The following is a 17967-nucleotide window of genomic DNA, read 5'->3' on the forward strand; positions in this document are numbered from 1 at the left end:
CAAATTTGTGAGCCTTACATAACCCATGAACCGGATATTCTCCTCACTGACCCTGGCTTAAAGAATAAACTTTCTGGGCCCGACGTGATAGCTTGGTGGCTAAAGTCCTCGCCTTGTACGTGCCAGGATCCCATATGGGCGCCGGTTCTAATCCCAGCGGCCACCCTTCCCATCCCACTCCCTGCTTGTGGCCTGGGAAAGCAGTCGAGGACAGGCCAAAGCCTTGGGAACCTGCACCTGTGTGGGAGACCTGGAAGAAGCTCCTGACTCCTGTCTTCAGAAGAGCTCAGCTCCACAATGTCTGGGAGTAAATCAATAGGCAGAAGTTGTTCCTCTCTGTCTCTCCTCCTCCTCTCTGTATGTCTGCCTTTCCAATAAAAATAAATAAATTAAATTAAAAAATAAACTTTGAACACAAGTGCCAGAGGGTAAGGATACTGGGGGATCTCACCCACACATACACATGTGCGCTCTCACACACACACACACGTTAAAATTGAGTATATGGGGGGGAAATCTCATCTAATGACTTACTTCTCACATACCCACAACTACTAGTGAGTATAATCTGGGAGCCAGAAACTTAATCCAGGTCTCCTACATGGGTGAAGGGAGCTGAGTGCTGGAGCCTCACCTGCTGCCTCTCAGAGTGTTGATATGCTGGTGGAGCCTGGATTTGAACTCAGGACTCCAGTATGGGGTTATAGGTATGTCAAGTGTGTCTTAATGACTAAGCCAAACATCCACACCTAAGAGAGGTTTTAGGGTCACAGGTTTTGTTTTTGCTTTTCCACTTAACTTGCAAGACCTGTTTTGTTTCTACGTTGCCAAAGCGAAGAAATTTATGGGCAGCTAACTAATGCACAAGAACATTTAGCATGAAAAAGAATTGTGTCATTCTAATTTAGAGAGGCTCTTAGTCGAATTGCACAGCTTGTGAGGTGATTTCCAGCAGCTGAGTGGGTCTCTGTAGTAGCTCAGAGAAGACCAGTGCCTGTTACATTGTGTTTGGCAGGTGGTTCTTGAGCTCGCTCTAGGAGGAGTCACTGTGTAACAATGAAGACTGGCAAAGCCTGCAGTAGTCGATTTTAGAAGATGCTCTCTAGAGCCCAGCATTGGAACCAAGAGACATCAGTGTATGTTACAGATGGCAGATCAGGAAACTCCTACTTTTTTTTTTTTTTGGTTTGTTTTATGACATGGCTAGATTAGTGGTGTGCCTGGTACACAGCATGAGGTCTATCTTAGCTGCCCTGGACTGCACATGATGGTATTTATTGCATCAGTTTGTTAGGAAGCCAGGGACTTGGTTTGTTGAATAACTATCTTTATTGACTCCCAGAGCACTCTGTGGTTGTGAAATGGTGTTTTTCCTGTCTAGTGTATAATGTCAGGGTATGTTATATTTTCTGCCCTTTTGATGTATTGATGGTGGAATGTTTGAGTTTGAGCAAATGACTCGGAGTCATCGGTTTCTGTCGTGTGGCATCCCTGTTCGTTAATTCTTCCTTGCACTGAGAACCATGGCCCTTGGGGGAGGAATCGTCTTGTCTAGACTGAAAATCCCAGGGCGTAGACACTGTCATTAATCCAAGAGGATGTGTGATTTGCAGTAGAAGGCCAGTAAGAACCTCTTGGGCTTCTGCTTGGCTTTGGAAGGATGCAATATTTCTCTTTCTTTCTTACTGGAGATAACTCTTTAAGAAGCTTGGCCCAAGGTTGCTTTCTCCACCAGAGGAGAAGCAGAACAAGGAAAGGGTGTGGTAACTGGGGAGCTGCTCATATCCTTTGAACACTGATGAGGTGTTAAAAGTAAATGTTTGAGGGTAGGTGTTTACTTCAGTGGCTACAGTACTGCTTGCAACGCCTGCACCCTGTTGGAGCTCATGGTTCGAATCTTTATGCTTCTGCTTCTCACCCAGCTTCCTGCTAATATGCACCCCAGAAGGTAGCAGTGAATGATTTAAGTAGTTAAATCTCTGCTACTCACATGGGAGACCTGGAGTGAATTCCTATATCCTATTCCTATTCCTATATCCTATATGGTTGTTATGAACATATAAGCAATTACCCAGTAGATAAATATCTCTGCCTTGCAAATAAATTGAAAATAAATAGATGAAAATTTTTAAAAATGGGAGAAATATTCATGTCTTTCTATTTACCAAAGTCTTTTATTCCCACCCCAATCACCTTCTTACCTCTTACCCTGCTTTAGCCAGCCCATTTTGGATTTCCGGTTACCTGCAACTGAAAACACCTTGATGTATGCCCACTTATAGGTCAGAGTTCCTGGAGGGTCAGTAAGGTAACCTCAGATCCCAGGGCTGGTCCCTGACCCTGCTGGCCATGACAGCTGCCGTCCCTCACCATTTTTGGGCCATGTTTTGCTGATTTAAAGTCTTAGACCTGTGGCACAGCAAATTAATCTACTATTTGTGATGTTAGCATTGTACATCAGAGGTGCTGGTTTGACTCACTACTACTTGGCTACCTACATGGGAGACCAGGATGAAATTCCTGTAGCCTGACTTCAGTGTGGCCCAGACAATGGGCTGTTGTGGCTATCTGAGGAGTGAATCTGTGGATGGATGAGCTTAAAAAAGATGTTAGTTAAATCAGCCTAGTGACCATATATCCTGGATGTTAATGTAGGTTGATTGTGGGAAGTGCTGCTACCACTACAGTAGGAGACAGGTCTCTGTGTTATATATATACACAGGACGAAGACCCTTCCCAAAAATAAGAAGGAGGCTGGGTGAAAAGAGTAAGCTACTACAAAATAAACATGCAGAGAAAATAAATCTCAACACCAAAAGGCCACTCCAGTGGCCTGGGGGTTTGGTTAGTACTACAGTGCAATGTTGGCACAGGATGTTGGGATTTTGTTCTATTCAATTTGGGGAACACTGATTCTTCTCCTGCTCTCTTTTTTTCTCTTAGTTGAAAAATAATGCGTGGTTAAGTTGAACATTTTAACTGCAACATGGAGAGTCTTTATAAAGTTTGACAGAGAATTCCAAAGAAAATCGTAGAACAATGGTAACAATAGTGAGATGCGGAAGGAATCGTTTTTCCCATTACTTGCTAGTAAATTCATTCATTACACATAATAGCAAAGTTTGAAGACATTTAGAGCTCAGTGCTTCCTGAGAACTTTCCCACCATTTAGAAAACAGGATGTCCAGTAGTGAGAGCTAAGGAACTGTGCTTTAACGGTGAAAACTACAAATATTAGCTCCTTACTTGAGTCAGTACAATTTGCACTGTGATATTGTACATATTTGCCCGTACTGGTAATATTAGAACTTTGGAATTCTTTGAGAGATTGAAATCTTTGATGGTTTCCACAGACACGCATTTCACCCCAAAATCCCATGTCTACTTTTGTAAGAATATGAATTCCATAGTGAAAATCTGTGTGAAGTGTGATCTTCAGAGTTGATTGTTTCTTTGGGAAGTTTCCCAAGGCATTGTTCTGTCAAAGGGCACAGACCTATTAAAAGCCTGCCAAATCGCTTTCCAGAAAGACTCTCCCGAGTAGCGAGTAGCGTAAGGCTACAGACTCTTCAGACAGAGCTTGTTGTCATTATTTTGAATGTGTATACAGAGCTCTTAAAAACAGCCAGAGTCTTTTCTGAAAAGCTGTACCATACTTGGTATCAGTGGTACCTTTTATCTGAGGTTATCAAAGCACTTCTTTTTTTCAGATTTCTAAATTTTTGATTTCTTCAAGTTTTTATTTTTCCATGATATGGTTTTACAGGCCTGGGTGGGTGCTAATATCCAGCATTTACAAAGAGCTTCAGAAACCCAGGACAGTTAAAAAAAAAAGCACTTCTTTTTTAAAAAGCTTTCTTGTGCTGAAATGATGAAAAAATGTACAGCTGAATGGCTGTACATTTCTCCACCTGTGGAGAATTTAACCAGCTCTGGGTCACAAATGCTCAACCAAAAGACACTTGTGCCTATGCTGAGCATGGCTTTTTGCCCCCTAAATATCGCTAATTGAAAAACAGTAGAGCAATTATTTACCTGCCATTTACTTTGCATTCGGTGTTGTGAATAACTAGAGATGGATAAAGAGATGGAGAGGACTGCGTTAAGTTATTTGCAAATGTACCTCAATTATCTGAGGAACTTGAGCTTCCTCAGGCTTTGGTATTTGCAGAGAGTTCTGGAACCCATCCCCAGCTGACCGAGTAGGGAGGATTGTGTAGCAAAGGAGGTAACTCGGGTGCTGTGCAAGCCAATTCCCACATGAGCAGGAAGGGCCTACTCTGCTCAGTCTTTATTCTTTTTAAAAAAGAGATTAATTTATTTGAAATGCAGAGTAACAGAGAGAGAGGGAGTGACGGAGAGAAAAAGGGACCTGCTTAGGCTTGTTTATTCTTCAGTGACTACAGTGCCTGGAGCCAAGGCCAAACGGAAGCTATAAACCAGGTCTCTCATGTGGTAACAAGGACCCAGGCACTTGGGCCATCTTCTTGCTCTCTCAGGTGCATTAACAATGAACTGCATTGGAAGTAGAGCAGCTGGGACTTAAACTAGTGCTCATATGGGATGCCAATGTTACAGGCTATGATTTTAGCCACTGTGTCATGATGCCGGCCCCTTTGCTCAGTTTTTATAATGAGTGTCCGCTCCTTGTTCCCTTTCGCATGAATTCTGGCCTGAGAAAGCCCTGTCTGCCTTGATTATCAACTGTTCTGCTAGGTCCTCCAAACTAGATTTTCTAAACTCTAGGAATGGTTTACAATCCTACAGTGCAGGTGCTCCTATCAAGTGTTATTCGCAGCATGGTAGCAAGTGATTGCACTCTTACTAACAGCTATGAAATGCACTTAGATCTTAGTCTGAGGCATTTACTGATTGGGACACGTATCCCTACCCACATTAGAATGGCACTGATCAGATTCCAGGTGGTAGCTGTTGACTGTTGTCAGCTGGCAGCCTCAATTCATGGTTGTATACAGCAAAGTATAGAGGCAGCTGTTGGTGCTTACTGAGCTGTTGGGTGGGATGCATAGGCCATGGCTTTCATAGTTGGGGTTAACATTTACTGTGTATTTCCTATGTCCCAGTCATTGTGCTCCACCTATATGATCTCATTTAATCCTATAATAACAACATGTGGTAGGTACTGTGGTGAACTCCATTTTACTTAGGAAAAGACTAAGCCCAGAGAAGCTAATGTGGTCGATAACTCATGGTTGGGAGGCAATGGAGCCTACCCACGTTATTTGCTAGGGCCAGCTACATAGCCCATGGGGCTTAGGACAAAATTCAGTTGTTTAAAAAAATTAAAAACATCAAGATGGCAATAACAGAGCCTTAAGTCAAGAATGAATGCTTCTAGGTGTGTGTCCCTGTGTGACTGCACAAATTGAATATACATAAGACAGCTACGCATCTTGTAAGAAGCTGGTTCTAGAATGCATGCTTTTAACCAAACATACACACCTGAACACTTTGGCAGAAACTTGACTTTGCCACATAAAAATAGCAACTGGAAGGTTCTGTGTGTTCCACGGGCATTAGTCCTCTGTGAATTGTAATTTTCTCTTTGTGAAGGACTAAGAGCTGTTTCTTAGTGGGGGGTGAACAGAGCTGAGTCCTGTTTTGGTCCCGTTCATTTATTACAAATTTTGTTTGGGTTGTGGGTGGCTTCCTGCTGGGTTGTTTTCTGCTCAAAATCATCAGAAGTCAGTTGGTGGTAGAATTCTTTGAACTTTTCTTTTGATTAAATCAGTATTTTTAAAGTAAAGATTCATTTATTTGTTTATTTATTTATTTATTTATTTGGAAAGGCAGATTCACTGAGAGAAGGGGAAAGAGACAAAGATCTTCCATCCCCTGGTTCACTCCACAAGTGGCCACAATGGTCAGAGCCAGCAGCTAGAACCTCCTCTAGGTCTCCCACATGGGTAAAAGGTCCCGAGGCCTTAAACCATTCTCCACTGCTTTTCCAGGCAACAAGCAGGGAGCTGGATGGGAAGTGGAGCAGCTGGGACACGAACTGGTATCCTATGGGATCCTTGTGCTTGTGAGGGGAGAATTAACTAATTGAGCCAGTGTGTGAGAGCTTTAAACAGTTGTTCCTTCCTCTCATTACCAGTTCCCATTGCCCCCTGCTGACCTGAGACTTCCCACACATCCAATCCAACCAAAGGCTCACCCAAATCATTGAGTCAACCTTACTTGAGATTCCATTGTCCTGTGGCAGTTGGAAAACAGCATTTCCTTCAGGGAAAATATGGATCAACCATCTCTTTTCTCCTACAGTTTAGTTTTCCTGGAGACATACTGTTTAGAAGTGATTCCTTCCACAGGAAGCTACAGGGCAAGGAGGTAATTGCTAATTCTCATGGGGTGTCATGCTTCACATGTGTTTGATATTCACACGTATGTCATGCTTCCCATGTAACTTGGATCTTGACTAACTGTAGGATAGTCCTATCTTATAGAGTGAAATTGAAAGGCTAAGTAACTTGCCCAAGATCTGAGAGTCAGTAAGTAGGAGAAGCAGAATAAAAATTGATGTTATCTCTAATTCTAAAGCCTACATGTAATAGTTACGTCTTCCTTAAAAGTTCTACGAACATTGTGAAAGGATGGACAAGACAGAGTAATAGACCTGCTATGACTAGAGCCCCAAATCTATGACAAGGATCCTCCTGTTGTCTCAGGTCCAAGTTCCTTTGTGTAAGAGCTGGCCTTTTCTCAGAGCAATGGGTTTGAAGATCAGATAGTCTCTCCATGTATTTCACATGGACACAGAACATAAATACACTCTTGGACCTGTACACAAAATGTAGATGATTCCTGATTTATGATGGCCCGGCTAAGGAGTTTTTCAATTTTACAGTGATGTAAATGTGATACATAATCAGTAGAAACCACCCTTCACATTGTGATTTCACTCTTTCTTGGGCTAAAGATACAGGATAGCATACTCTTGTAATATTGGGTGACAGCAGCAATCACAAGGCTAAACTACCGTTACTCTCCAGCGAGCTGTGTGGCCAAGGTATGGTGCCCAGTAGGTTACCTGTAAGAACTGCATGTTTCACTTGTTTTCAATCTACCAAGGGTTTATCAGAACATAATGTAATTGTGAGGTGAGGAGCATCTGTATAGCATTGCTCAAGAATGGTAATTGCTTTTTTTTTAATTAGAAAGTGAGCCACCAAGGAAAAATTGCTATGAAAACTTACTTGAATATTTCATCACTACTGCTTTGACCTAAGAACCTTGCTTTACTTTTATTTGAGTGTTCTAGTTCAAGAAATGTGAAACAAATAATTCTTTTAATACTGCTTGTTTGCTTTGCAATGGTACTTCTGTGGCCTCCATCCCGCCCCGCATTTCCTTGACCCCTCCCAGTACTAGAGTTTGGAGAGGTTAAATAGATCCAAGAACCAACAAGTGGCATGATGGGCTTCAAGCTTCTATCTTCTCTCTGCTGCTTGAAAGGCACTGGACATGTTCTGTGACACAGAACAGCACCTTGCCGTGAAAGTGGTTATCAGGAAGGAAGGGGTGACCCTGTCAGGATTAATCTGATGCCCATTCAGTGGTCTCTAACCCTCAATTGGCTTTTGTTTGTGGTTATATTTCTTTCTGAGACATTCAGAAAACTTGTTTCCCTGAGTTGTATAATTAGGAGACAGTGCTATGGTCTTCAGTGTTTCCACAAGTTATGAGAACACTTGCCAAGAGTCACTGTAAATCTGCATAAAGTGAAGATAAATAAGCATATTTATTTCCCTTTCAGTAGGGCTAGGTTAGTGCAAATTGAATCCTTCTAGAGAAAAGAAATGTTTGGAGAAAAGATTTTATTTAAGTTTCTGAAAGCACCTGAGAAAAGTTCTGAGAGCTGTTTTGCACATTTATGTCCAAATGATGATAAATGAAGGAAACATGAGATTAGAAAGTCTTGCCAGAATACTCACTGAAGAAATGGAAACTGTAATTTAGATAATTTGTGATAAGAGGTTTGGATGATTCTGAGCAGGAAATTGAAAAGGAAAATAACCAGTGACTCATTCCCAAAGCAGAGGCAGTGAGTTCTCCATGCTGGTTGGAGAGTGCCTGTGGACCAAGCATCAACACCGCCATGTGCCATATTCCCAACCTCCCACATCCATGGACCCAGAAACTCCTTCAGTGTGTGGATTCAAAGACCCCATACGAGCCACTTCAATTTGGGCGAATTGAACTATCTAGATACCAATTCACACTGGATGCTAATTCTTTTTTTTTTTTTAACATATTTTTATTGCATTTCCGTTTTTAAAAAAACTAATTACATTGCATTATGTGACACATTTTTTTATGCACTGGGATTCCCCCCGCCCCTCCCAAAACCCTCCCCCCACGGTGGATTGCTCCACCTTGTTGCATTTCCATAGTTCAAATTCAGTTGACATTCTTTCATTGGAGGTATTTACCAAGCATAAAGTCCAGCATCTTATTGTCCTGGTAAGTTCAATGGTTTCTTGGTGAGACCATCTCTGGTCTGAAGGTAGAGCCGGCAGAGTATCATCCCATTCAATTAAAAGTCCCAACATAATATTTCCAACCATTTACAATGTTATGGCATTAATTGACATGGTATTGATTAACCAATATGTTAATAGGAAAATGCAGATTCTCAACCACAACCTGTGACTTCTTCATAGACATTTCAATTTTGGTTTACATTCAACCGTATTCTATACACCTTAAAATGGCTTAGATTGCTATTCAGCTGTCTCATGCCTATTTTAATTTTAGTCTTGAGCAGTTTATAGCATTGAAGCATGATTTCGCTGAATCTGGCTGTTTTTCGGGTGGTCTAACTCTATAATTCTAACAGGATATATGTCAACAGTTTAGGTGAGCTTGTTTAGAAGGGGTGTGCAGAGAAATCTTCCATACCCCAGTTAGGAGCAACTAATCTTTGTGTCCCACCCAGTGAGTTATAAGTGCATCCCCGCTGACCGTTTCCTGTCTGTTTCTAAGCTTTCCTTGTTGTTCTCTATCTATTCTAGTTTTGTTTGTTTGTTTGTTTGTTTTGAGGGGTTTCTGGAGCGCTCCTGATGGTGATTACGAGAGGGGGTGGGGACCCAAAGTTGGAAGCAGGCAAGAACCAGAGAAAGCTCCCCTCCCTAGTTCCGAAGGAAGTTTACTGTTCTTCTGTTTCTGCGGACCGCTCAGGGATCCTGGTTGTTGTTCCGATGACCTTGGAACCTGCAAGGCAGGATTTGGGCTTCTTCCATCCCATGTGGTAGATCCAAATGGGGGTGGTTGACCTCAGAGTTCTTGGTCTCCGAAGGCACTCCATTTCCCCGTGGTCTCCTTGGCAGTAGGGATGTAGTCCTCGGTGCTCCTTGGTGAGGATCTAGGAGTCTTCAGGATTGGGATAAAAGCCTCCTCTTGTCCGCCTGCTCCACTCTAGCCCCCCCGCCCCTGCTCTATGCGTATGACCTCCTGTTAAGAGGTTGTTAGGATTACTCCTGATTCCCCCATATGTCTTTGTAGTTTTGCTATTGTCTAATGCTAATTCGAGTCTATTGTCTATGAGTTACCAGTTATGATCCTGATAGGTTATATTTCCCATCTTCCTCACACCTTCTAGGGTGATGTAAGATTTCTCTGCTCTCCCTCCCCATTTCCAAGTATCATGGGGCCTTACAAGTATATTAGGTTTTACAGTTCTTTGATGTAGATCATAAGCAATCTGCCTCATATCATTGGTTACTTCACTGGATGCTAATTCTAATTAGAATGATATTTAGTATCCGTTGAAACTTTCAACCTATATAATTTTGCTAATGATGTTAACCTTTTTTTCCTATAGGCCCAATGTGTATTATACATAGTTTATGCAATTGCAAAACCTTTAAGAATACAATCTTATATTTTCAAAGACTTATTTGAAATACACATTAATAAATCTGATAATAAATTGTTTCTTTTGTTTGGCATTGATTACCCTTGGTGAAAGATGCAGGTGGGAGGAGAAGCAGGAATTCAGAGATGTGGAAATCCCAGCAGAGAGAACAAGAGAGCTCTAAGTTAGTTTCTTATTACTACAATGAGATGGCAGAGGCAACCAGCTTTTGAAGAGAGAGAAAGAGTTTGTGTATATCACAACTTAAGAAGCTCAAGTGCATGACTGGGTGACCCTCTCAGTTTGGCCTTTGAGGAAGGTGACAGATGGTGATGGTGGAATGCAGTGACATGTGGAGCAAGGATCTTGTTCTGAGCCAGGAGTCAGAGAGAGTGATTGGGCCCAAGCTTAGGTTTTGATACAACCCTTCCTTAAAAACAATCTTTTGATGGCATGCTCTTGATGGCCTAAAGGACTACCCTCTGGTTCCCAACTCCAAACACCACAATCGCATTAATATTCCGCCGTCTTAGAATTTTATGCCATTCAGTCTCACATTCTGCCTGTGTTTAGGAGTCAACTCTTATCCAAACTACAGCAAGGGTTGTACCATTTTCCATCAGAAATACAAGTCTGAGTGGCCATAATCTTCATGAGATGCATTAAAATCCATGAGACAAAACTGTTTTCAAGAAGAGCAGCAAGGGAAACAACAGACTGATGTGACAAATTACTTAGGCTCTTTGAAATGAAGTGCTACCCCCTAAAACTCATGAGCTGGGGGATTGTGTGAATCTTTGAAATGTCTGTATATCCTGCTCCATTTCCTAATTTCTCTGCCACCTCACTACTCTTTCTCTCTCTCTTTTTAATATTTCTCACCAGGGTTTGGGAATATTGCTCCAAGCACTGAAGGAGGCAAAATATTTTGTATTTTATATGCCATCTTTGGGATTCCACTCTTTGGTTTCTTATTGGCTGGAATTGGAGATCAACTTGGAACCATCTTTGGGAAAAGCATTGCAAGAGTGGAGAAGGTCTTTCGAGTGAGTACTGCTCTACCCGAGTCCTAACCACTGGGACACAGTTCCAGGTTTAGGCACCATCAGAGTATCTTCTGCTTTTATTGAATAACTTATGCTATGGCTGTGTTTTCTCTTTGGGCCAATGGCATTCAGAGGTACTGTGCCCTATTTCCCTTTTCTGAGTAGTTTCCTGTATTAGCTCAGTGTCTCTGGAATCACAGCACAAAAGGGTTAAGTACAGACTTGCCAGCACAGAATTTCTGAAGAGCTGAGACAATTTCTTCTTAAAGATGGACTATGGGCTCCTTATTGAGTTTACAATGAAGGAGAGTACTGTAAACCCATCCATATTGCGACTGAGCACAGTATTTCAAGATAGATTGCCACTTCTTCCAGGAGCCAGTTTTTCTGGACACTGCTGTGGACTTAACACCTGTCTGCTCAAGGCCCCTTCCTCTCCTTCCTTCTGCTACTGAGTGCTTTTCCTGCAAAAGTACACTGATATACTCTTGATACTAAAGTGCTAATGATTATTACTATCTTAGTAGGGTTTTTTTTTTCCCCTTTTGGGAATGTTTTCGCTAAATAAGAGACAAAAATCTCCACTCAAGGATTTTATTTCCTAAGGATGGCCTGCCAGGGAGAGGCAGGTGAAGCGGATGTGATTACGCCAGGGACTCACATCCATCCCTGTGATTTCACACCAGACTGGGATTTCGCACATCACCTAGTGTGAGGCCAGTTCTGCTCTTTCCCAGCAGTGACCTCATTCACAAGCCTTTCAAAACCTCATCAGAGAGCTCTTTATTATGTTGACTGAGCATCAAAAAATGACATTGTGAGATCTTTTCCAGAAACTAGCAATTGTGGGGGAATTGTATGATTTTCCTCTCTGACACAAAAACTGCCACACTTTGAGTACAAGTTTGTCTCTGAAGTCACTGCTTATGCTGCTCTGTAGAAGAATGCAAGGAAGCTCCCCAATTGAGCAGTTTCAAAGATTTTTAAGTATTTAAGTTTAAGCCAGTATTTACTTATTTTATTTGAAAGGAATGGAGAGATAGAGATCTCCCGTTTGCTAATTCACACGCCACATGCTTGCAACAGCCAGAAGCCAGGAGCTAAAAACTCACTCTTGGTCTCCCATGTGGGTAGCGGGCACCTAGCTACCTGAGCTATATCCCTTGCTGTCTCGTGGGATGCGCAGTCACATGATGTTGATATTGGGAGTGGAGCCAGGAGTCGGTCCTAGGCACGAGGACGTGGGATGCAGGTGTCTCAGGAGGCAAAAGAAGCACTGCAGCCAATGCCCAACCTGAGGGCTTTTTGCATTTTGCTATTGTTCATTTTTGTTAGAGTGGAGCAGGAGATAGAGGGCCTTCTTGATGGCTTCAGGCCAGCATTTATAAGCTTAGCAGTCTTGGGTAAGCTGCCTCCATGTACTCACTTGCAAAAGGGGATCAAATCTGAATCTACTTCCTAAGATTTTGGTTATAATAAAGCAACATGCGGAAAAGAGCTCGACACAAAGCTGGATACAAAAGAGGGTTACTTCAAAATGTTTACGGCAAATGACACTAAAACATGTATTTTGGTGTAAAATTTTTTGAAATCTGTGCGTATAAGGAGATCTTCAAAAAGTATTTTAAACTTCGAGTACCAAAGTTAGCTGGCTTGTTTGCTTTCTTCCTCCCTTGCTCCCCCGTCTTTCTTTCTTTCATTTGATAGTTGTGTGTGTGTGTGTGTGTGTGTGTGTGTGTGTGTGGAGACGCAACGAGAGAGAGAGAAAGAAAGAGAGAGAAATATTTCTGTCTACTGGTTGACTCCACAGTTGGGGCTGTGTCAGGTCAAAGCCTGGAGCAGGAACTCCATCCAGATCTACAGGAATGGCAGGGACCCAAGCTCTTGAGTCACAACCTGCTACCTCTCGGGATGCTTATGTTTTCTTTCCTTTTCCCACACATGTTCTGAAATATTCCGTGGAGTTCAGAGCTGCTGTGTGTCTGTGAGTGAGGGAATGATTCAGCATCCATTTGAGCAGCTGGGACTGTGTTTTCCTGGCATGCTCCCCAAGCTCTGCTCCCTAAGTGCTGCACCCATAGGCATGCCCAGCTTTGCCCCAGCAGCTCTGTTTCTCACATGTTTGGGTCTTTTCTGACCAGAGAGCTTTCCTGTCTCCAAGAGCTGTTTGGACCTCTCAAAAGTGGCCCCCTAGCTGTTGCCTCAGGATCCCTAAGGTGGAGAAAAATGAATCCCGCAGAAGAGAATGCCAACAGGGAAATGACCAACCTGGCGTTTTTATTTCTGTGTAGGCTCTTTAGCTGTCAGTTTCCTTACTTGTAGAAGAAAGGATTGAAATCCACCGTTAGAAGCTATAGCTGCCGCATTCTAAATGAGGATGGAGGTCACTATCATTTTACTACATCTGCTACCAAGTGTGGAGCCTGTGCAGCCCCTGAGGGATTTCGTCCTAGGAGCCAGGCAGACTGAGCTTCGACCTCTTACAGCTGCCTCCATGTGGATCATTGAACACTCGGGGTCAGAGTCTTAAAGATTCACATTTCAGTTTACTGCTGATTGGCGGCTGGTTCTGGGAGTCTTTGAGGAGAGAGAGATAGATGAGTGTGACTGAACTGGCAGGACATTCCTGGTTTGCCTGCGTGTCTCCTGAAGGACTCTGCTGGAGGGCGACTGAGTTCTTGGGGGATGGGCATAGCACACTTCCCAGGACACATAGGCCCCGTGACAGTTTCCTTACTGCCTGTGCAGTTTCGTAGGAAATGTCAAAGTTCTTGGCCATTCATTTAAACTACATTAAAAGGGTTGGTTGCTCTTAAATGACCTTCGAGAAATGAGAAGGGTGTGACCCAACAAAGCTTGGGGCTGTGAAAATTTTCAGCTGTTTCCTCCCACCAATGGTAATGAACCTTTTCTCTTCATCTGTTGTGTTTTCTGTCACTTCTTGGGCAGAGTCTTGTGGAAAGGATATTAAAAAAAATTAACTAACCTTCTAGCTGACTGTATTCTGAGGGGTTTCTGGTTTTAGCAGGAGTGCTTGGGCACTCTGTAACCCACATGGGAGACTCAGATGAAATTCCTGGCTCCTGGCTTCCATCTGGCCCCTAGTGAGGCCATCTGGGAAGTGAACCTCTCTCCCAACTCTACCTTTCAAATAACTATTTTAAGATGTCTATTTTAAACTTTCTCTTTCTTTAGAGCTCAGAATCAATTGAACAATAGAGGAGTCCAATGGAGATCAGAATATCAGTTTTCCTGCTGATGAGCTGACCAGAGAATGAAGTATATAGCTCTGTTGGCACAAGGACTTAGTAACAGCCTGAATGAAAAGGATTTCCTGCTGTATGAGTTTCCGATGCTGATGTAGCAAATTCGCACAAAACCAGAAGCATAACCCCCCCCCCCCATTTATGATGTCATCTTGCTATAGGACCAAAGCCACTCCTTGGGGGTTGAATATTTGTCTTCTCAGGATGTCACAAGGCCAAAATCAAGGTGTCGGCTGGACTGGCTCTGGGTCTGGGAAAGAATTTGCTCCCAAACACACTTGAGTTTTAGCAAATATTACTTCGCTGTGGTTGTGGGACTGAATTTTCTAATTCAGGTGAGATTACTCCTCACTTTCTAGACTTTGTCCACATCCCACAGCCCCTCCATCATCACAGCTAGCGTGGGTGCGTCAAACACTGCTTGTGCTGTGGCTGTTTCTGGCCTTCCCTCCACCCCACCTGCAGAAAGTTCTCTGTGTTGCAGGGTTCCTGTGGCCGGATCCTTCCCTTGAGGATGTCCTTCCTCTTGTAGGGTCACTCTCTGCTAAGAAGGGTACCACAATGATGGGTGTGATGACTGATCTCATGTCCTAGGGACCTTGACCTTGCTACATCACAGAGCAGAGCAGAGGAGTACACCTCTTTGTAAGGCGGTGACTTGCAGCTGAAGGTTCTCAGTCTCTCTCAAGTCCACTGTGTAGACCATCAGTGTGATTGAGCCGTGGCAGCAGAAACCTATAGTGACACATGAGGCCAAGAAGATGAATATGCCCTCAAATTCCACAGGGTTGGGGATGGCCTGCTTTGTTCTCTTTCTGCCCTGCTTGCCTTGGTGTGCTGGTGTTTCATCCACAGGCTTGGCACCTCAGTGTTGCAAGATGATTACCTCAGTACCAAAAGTCATGTTTTCACCCTGTCACATGGAAGACAAGACAAAAGGGACACCTTTAACATTTCTTTTTTTTTGAAAAAGGACGTTTTAGAGCAGTTTCAGGTTCACCTGACGCCACTCATCTGCCTATGTTCATTGTTTTATCTTTCCCAAGATTCATATATTTGAAATCATACATTATGCATGATTGAAGATTGGATTTTGTCACTTAGGAAGTTACGTTTTCAGCTTGCCCTTGTGTAGTTTGATGGCTCATTTCTTTCGTGGCTGAAAAACAATCCATGTTCTGGGTGTTCCCCAGTTTACCCTTTCACCACCTGAAGGATGTTGTGATTCCTCCTTAGTTTGGACCGTTACGGCTGAGACACGTAGGATGTTCAGTGGGCATAGGTTTTCAACTCTGCGGGACAGTAAGGCATAGGATAGCTGGACCTCTGGTGTTAAAAACTTTGTGAGGAACTGCTGCCCTGTCTTCCAACGCGGCCCTTCCCTTTTGTCTTCTCACAGCAAGGAAGAAATAAATGTTCCTGTAGCTGCACATGCTTGGCAGCACTTGGAGGTGTCACTGTTCTGGCTCAGCATTCGCCATCCGTGTGCAGTGGTGTGCCCTTGGTTTGGCTTGTACTTCCATAATGTCATAGGATGTAGCAATTCATTCTACCTAGTTGCCATTTGTCTTTATTTTCTTTGATAATATATCTGTTAAGGTCCATGTTTAATTGAAGCATTTGTTTTCTTACTGCTGTGTTTTAAAGTCCTTTGTGTAGTTTTGGATAGCAACCCTTTGTTAGATACATCTTTTAAAATGCCTTGCCTTTTCATCATCTTGACAGCATCTTTTGCAGAGCAGAAGTTTTAAATTTTCATGAAGTTCAGCTTATCAATTATTTCTTTCATGAATTATGCCATTCATATTAGATCTAAAAAGTCATTGCCAAATCTAAGGTCATTTAGACTTTTCTTCTGGGTTATCTAAGAATTTAATTATTTTGCATTGTACATTTAAGCCTGTGATCCATTTTGAACTAAATATGATTGTGGCAATTTTTTTTTTTTTGGCGCATGGATATCCTGTTGATCTAGCATAATTTGTTGAAAAGCTGCCTTTTCCTCGTTGAATTGCTTTTGCTTCTTTGTTATAGACAAATGGACTGTTTTTATTTTCATCTATTGGTGGGCTCTGTTTTCTTCCATTCATCTACTTGTCTTCCCAATATCATACTGTCTTTCATACCGTTGATTTATATTAAGTTTTGACGTCAAATAGTGTCCGTCCTGCATAACAGGGACCAGAAGTTTATCACAGGATCATTTGCACTGGAGAGCAGAAAGCCAGTGTCTGGCAAAGGACATTTGGATTCCCATAATCAACACACCAGTGATGCTTGAAGCCAGACCCTTTGGCCATTTGATTGTGCATCCTCCAGAAGTTTGTTAGGCATGAGAGTTCTTGGAGGATTGCAGCCCAGTGATTGGCTTCTCAGTTCTCCAGGTGATCCTGGCGCCTGCTAAAATTTGAGAGCCCCTATAGTAAAAGGATCATGTTTCCTGTGTTGGAGCTGAATACCTCACTGCGATGAACAAAATCAGAATTCTGTCTTCCTTTCCTCTTGCAAAAAATTAGATGAGCTTTGGATTCCTTCAGTCAGTCAGGAGCTTACTTGAAGTTCATAGTCAACCACAGCACATGTGCACCTTGCCAGGCCCTCTGGAGCCTAAACAACTCCTCAGGTTTTAGGATTGGCTGTGTCAGAGCAAGATAGATGGCTGTTATCCACTATCTCATATGGACATTGGCATCCAGTTAAAACCAATGGTCAGAATTAACTGCATGGCACTACACAACTACAACTAGGACCTGGAATATATTGTGTGTTCTTCAGGAAGGGGATAAGATGGGAAATTGGTGAATCCTGGGAGTTTCACGTGTATATTCCCTGAATGTGCTACTGAGCAAGATCTAGAGTGACAGGCATCCTAGGAAGTTAGACACATGGGGCCTTTATGTTGCTTTTGCAGGAACAGTAACAGTATGAGACATATTATTTCCCATGTGATAAAATGGAGCCCATGGTTGTGAAACTAATTTTTGAGAGGCATACCATGAGTTGGTGGCAGGGTTTAGGTCAGAACTAGTAACCTTGGGGCTGGCACAATGGCTCAACTGGCTAATCCTCCACCTCTAAGTGCTGGCATCCCATATGGGTGCCAGTTTGTGTCCTGGATCCCATCTGCTTCGCTGTTTATTGCTTGGGAAAGCAGTCATGGATGGCCCAAAAGCTTGGGATCCTGCGTTCATGTCAGACCTGCATGAAGCTTCTGGCTCTTGTTTCCGAATAGGCTCAGTTCCAGCCATTCGGGCCACTGGGGGAGTGAACCAGCGGATGAAAGATCTTTCTCTCTGTCTCTCTTTCTTTCTGTAAATCTGCCTTTCTATTAAAGATGAAGAAGAAGGACTAGGACCCAGTGTGGTAGCCTAGCGGCTAAAGTGTTTGCCTTTCACGTGCCAGGATCCCATATGGTCACCGGTTCTAATCCTAGTGGGCCTATTTCCTATCCAGCTTCCTGCTTGTAGCCTGGGAAAGCAGTTGTGGATGGGCCAAAGCCTTGGGACCCTGCACCCATGTGGGAAATCCAGAAGATTCTCTGGACTCTTTAGATTGGGACAGCACTAACCGTTGTGGCCGCTTGGAAAGTGTCAGCGGATGTAACTTCTTCCTCTCTGTCTCTCCTCCTCTCTGTAGATCTGACTTTCCAATAAAAATAAACAAATCTTTTTTTAAAAAAGAGGAATAACTAGTTATCTTGCCTGAACTTCTCCCAGGGAACTAAAAGCATCTGCTGTCACATGTTTTAGTCCATATCATGAAGCAAAGGTCATTCTTC

General features: G+C 42.9%; 1 protein-coding gene across 2 annotated transcripts in view; it reads left to right on the forward strand.

The window, feature by feature from the left end:
* KCNK10 (potassium two pore domain channel subfamily K member 10) overlaps positions 1-17967 on the forward strand; it is a 101993-nt gene that overhangs the window by 52577 nt on the left and 31449 nt on the right. For both annotated transcript variants that reach the window (XM_058655318.1, XM_004584350.4), the window contains exon 4: positions 10763-10923. In XM_058655318.1, the coding sequence (XP_058511301.1) occupies positions 10763-10923 (161 nt within the window). The remainder of the gene's footprint in view (positions 1-10762; positions 10924-17967) is intronic.

The sequence above is a fragment of the Ochotona princeps genome, chromosome 26 (genome assembly GCF_030435755.1).
Source record: "Ochotona princeps isolate mOchPri1 chromosome 26, mOchPri1.hap1, whole genome shotgun sequence".
Taxonomy (NCBI): Eukaryota; Metazoa; Chordata; class Mammalia; order Lagomorpha; family Ochotonidae; genus Ochotona; species Ochotona princeps.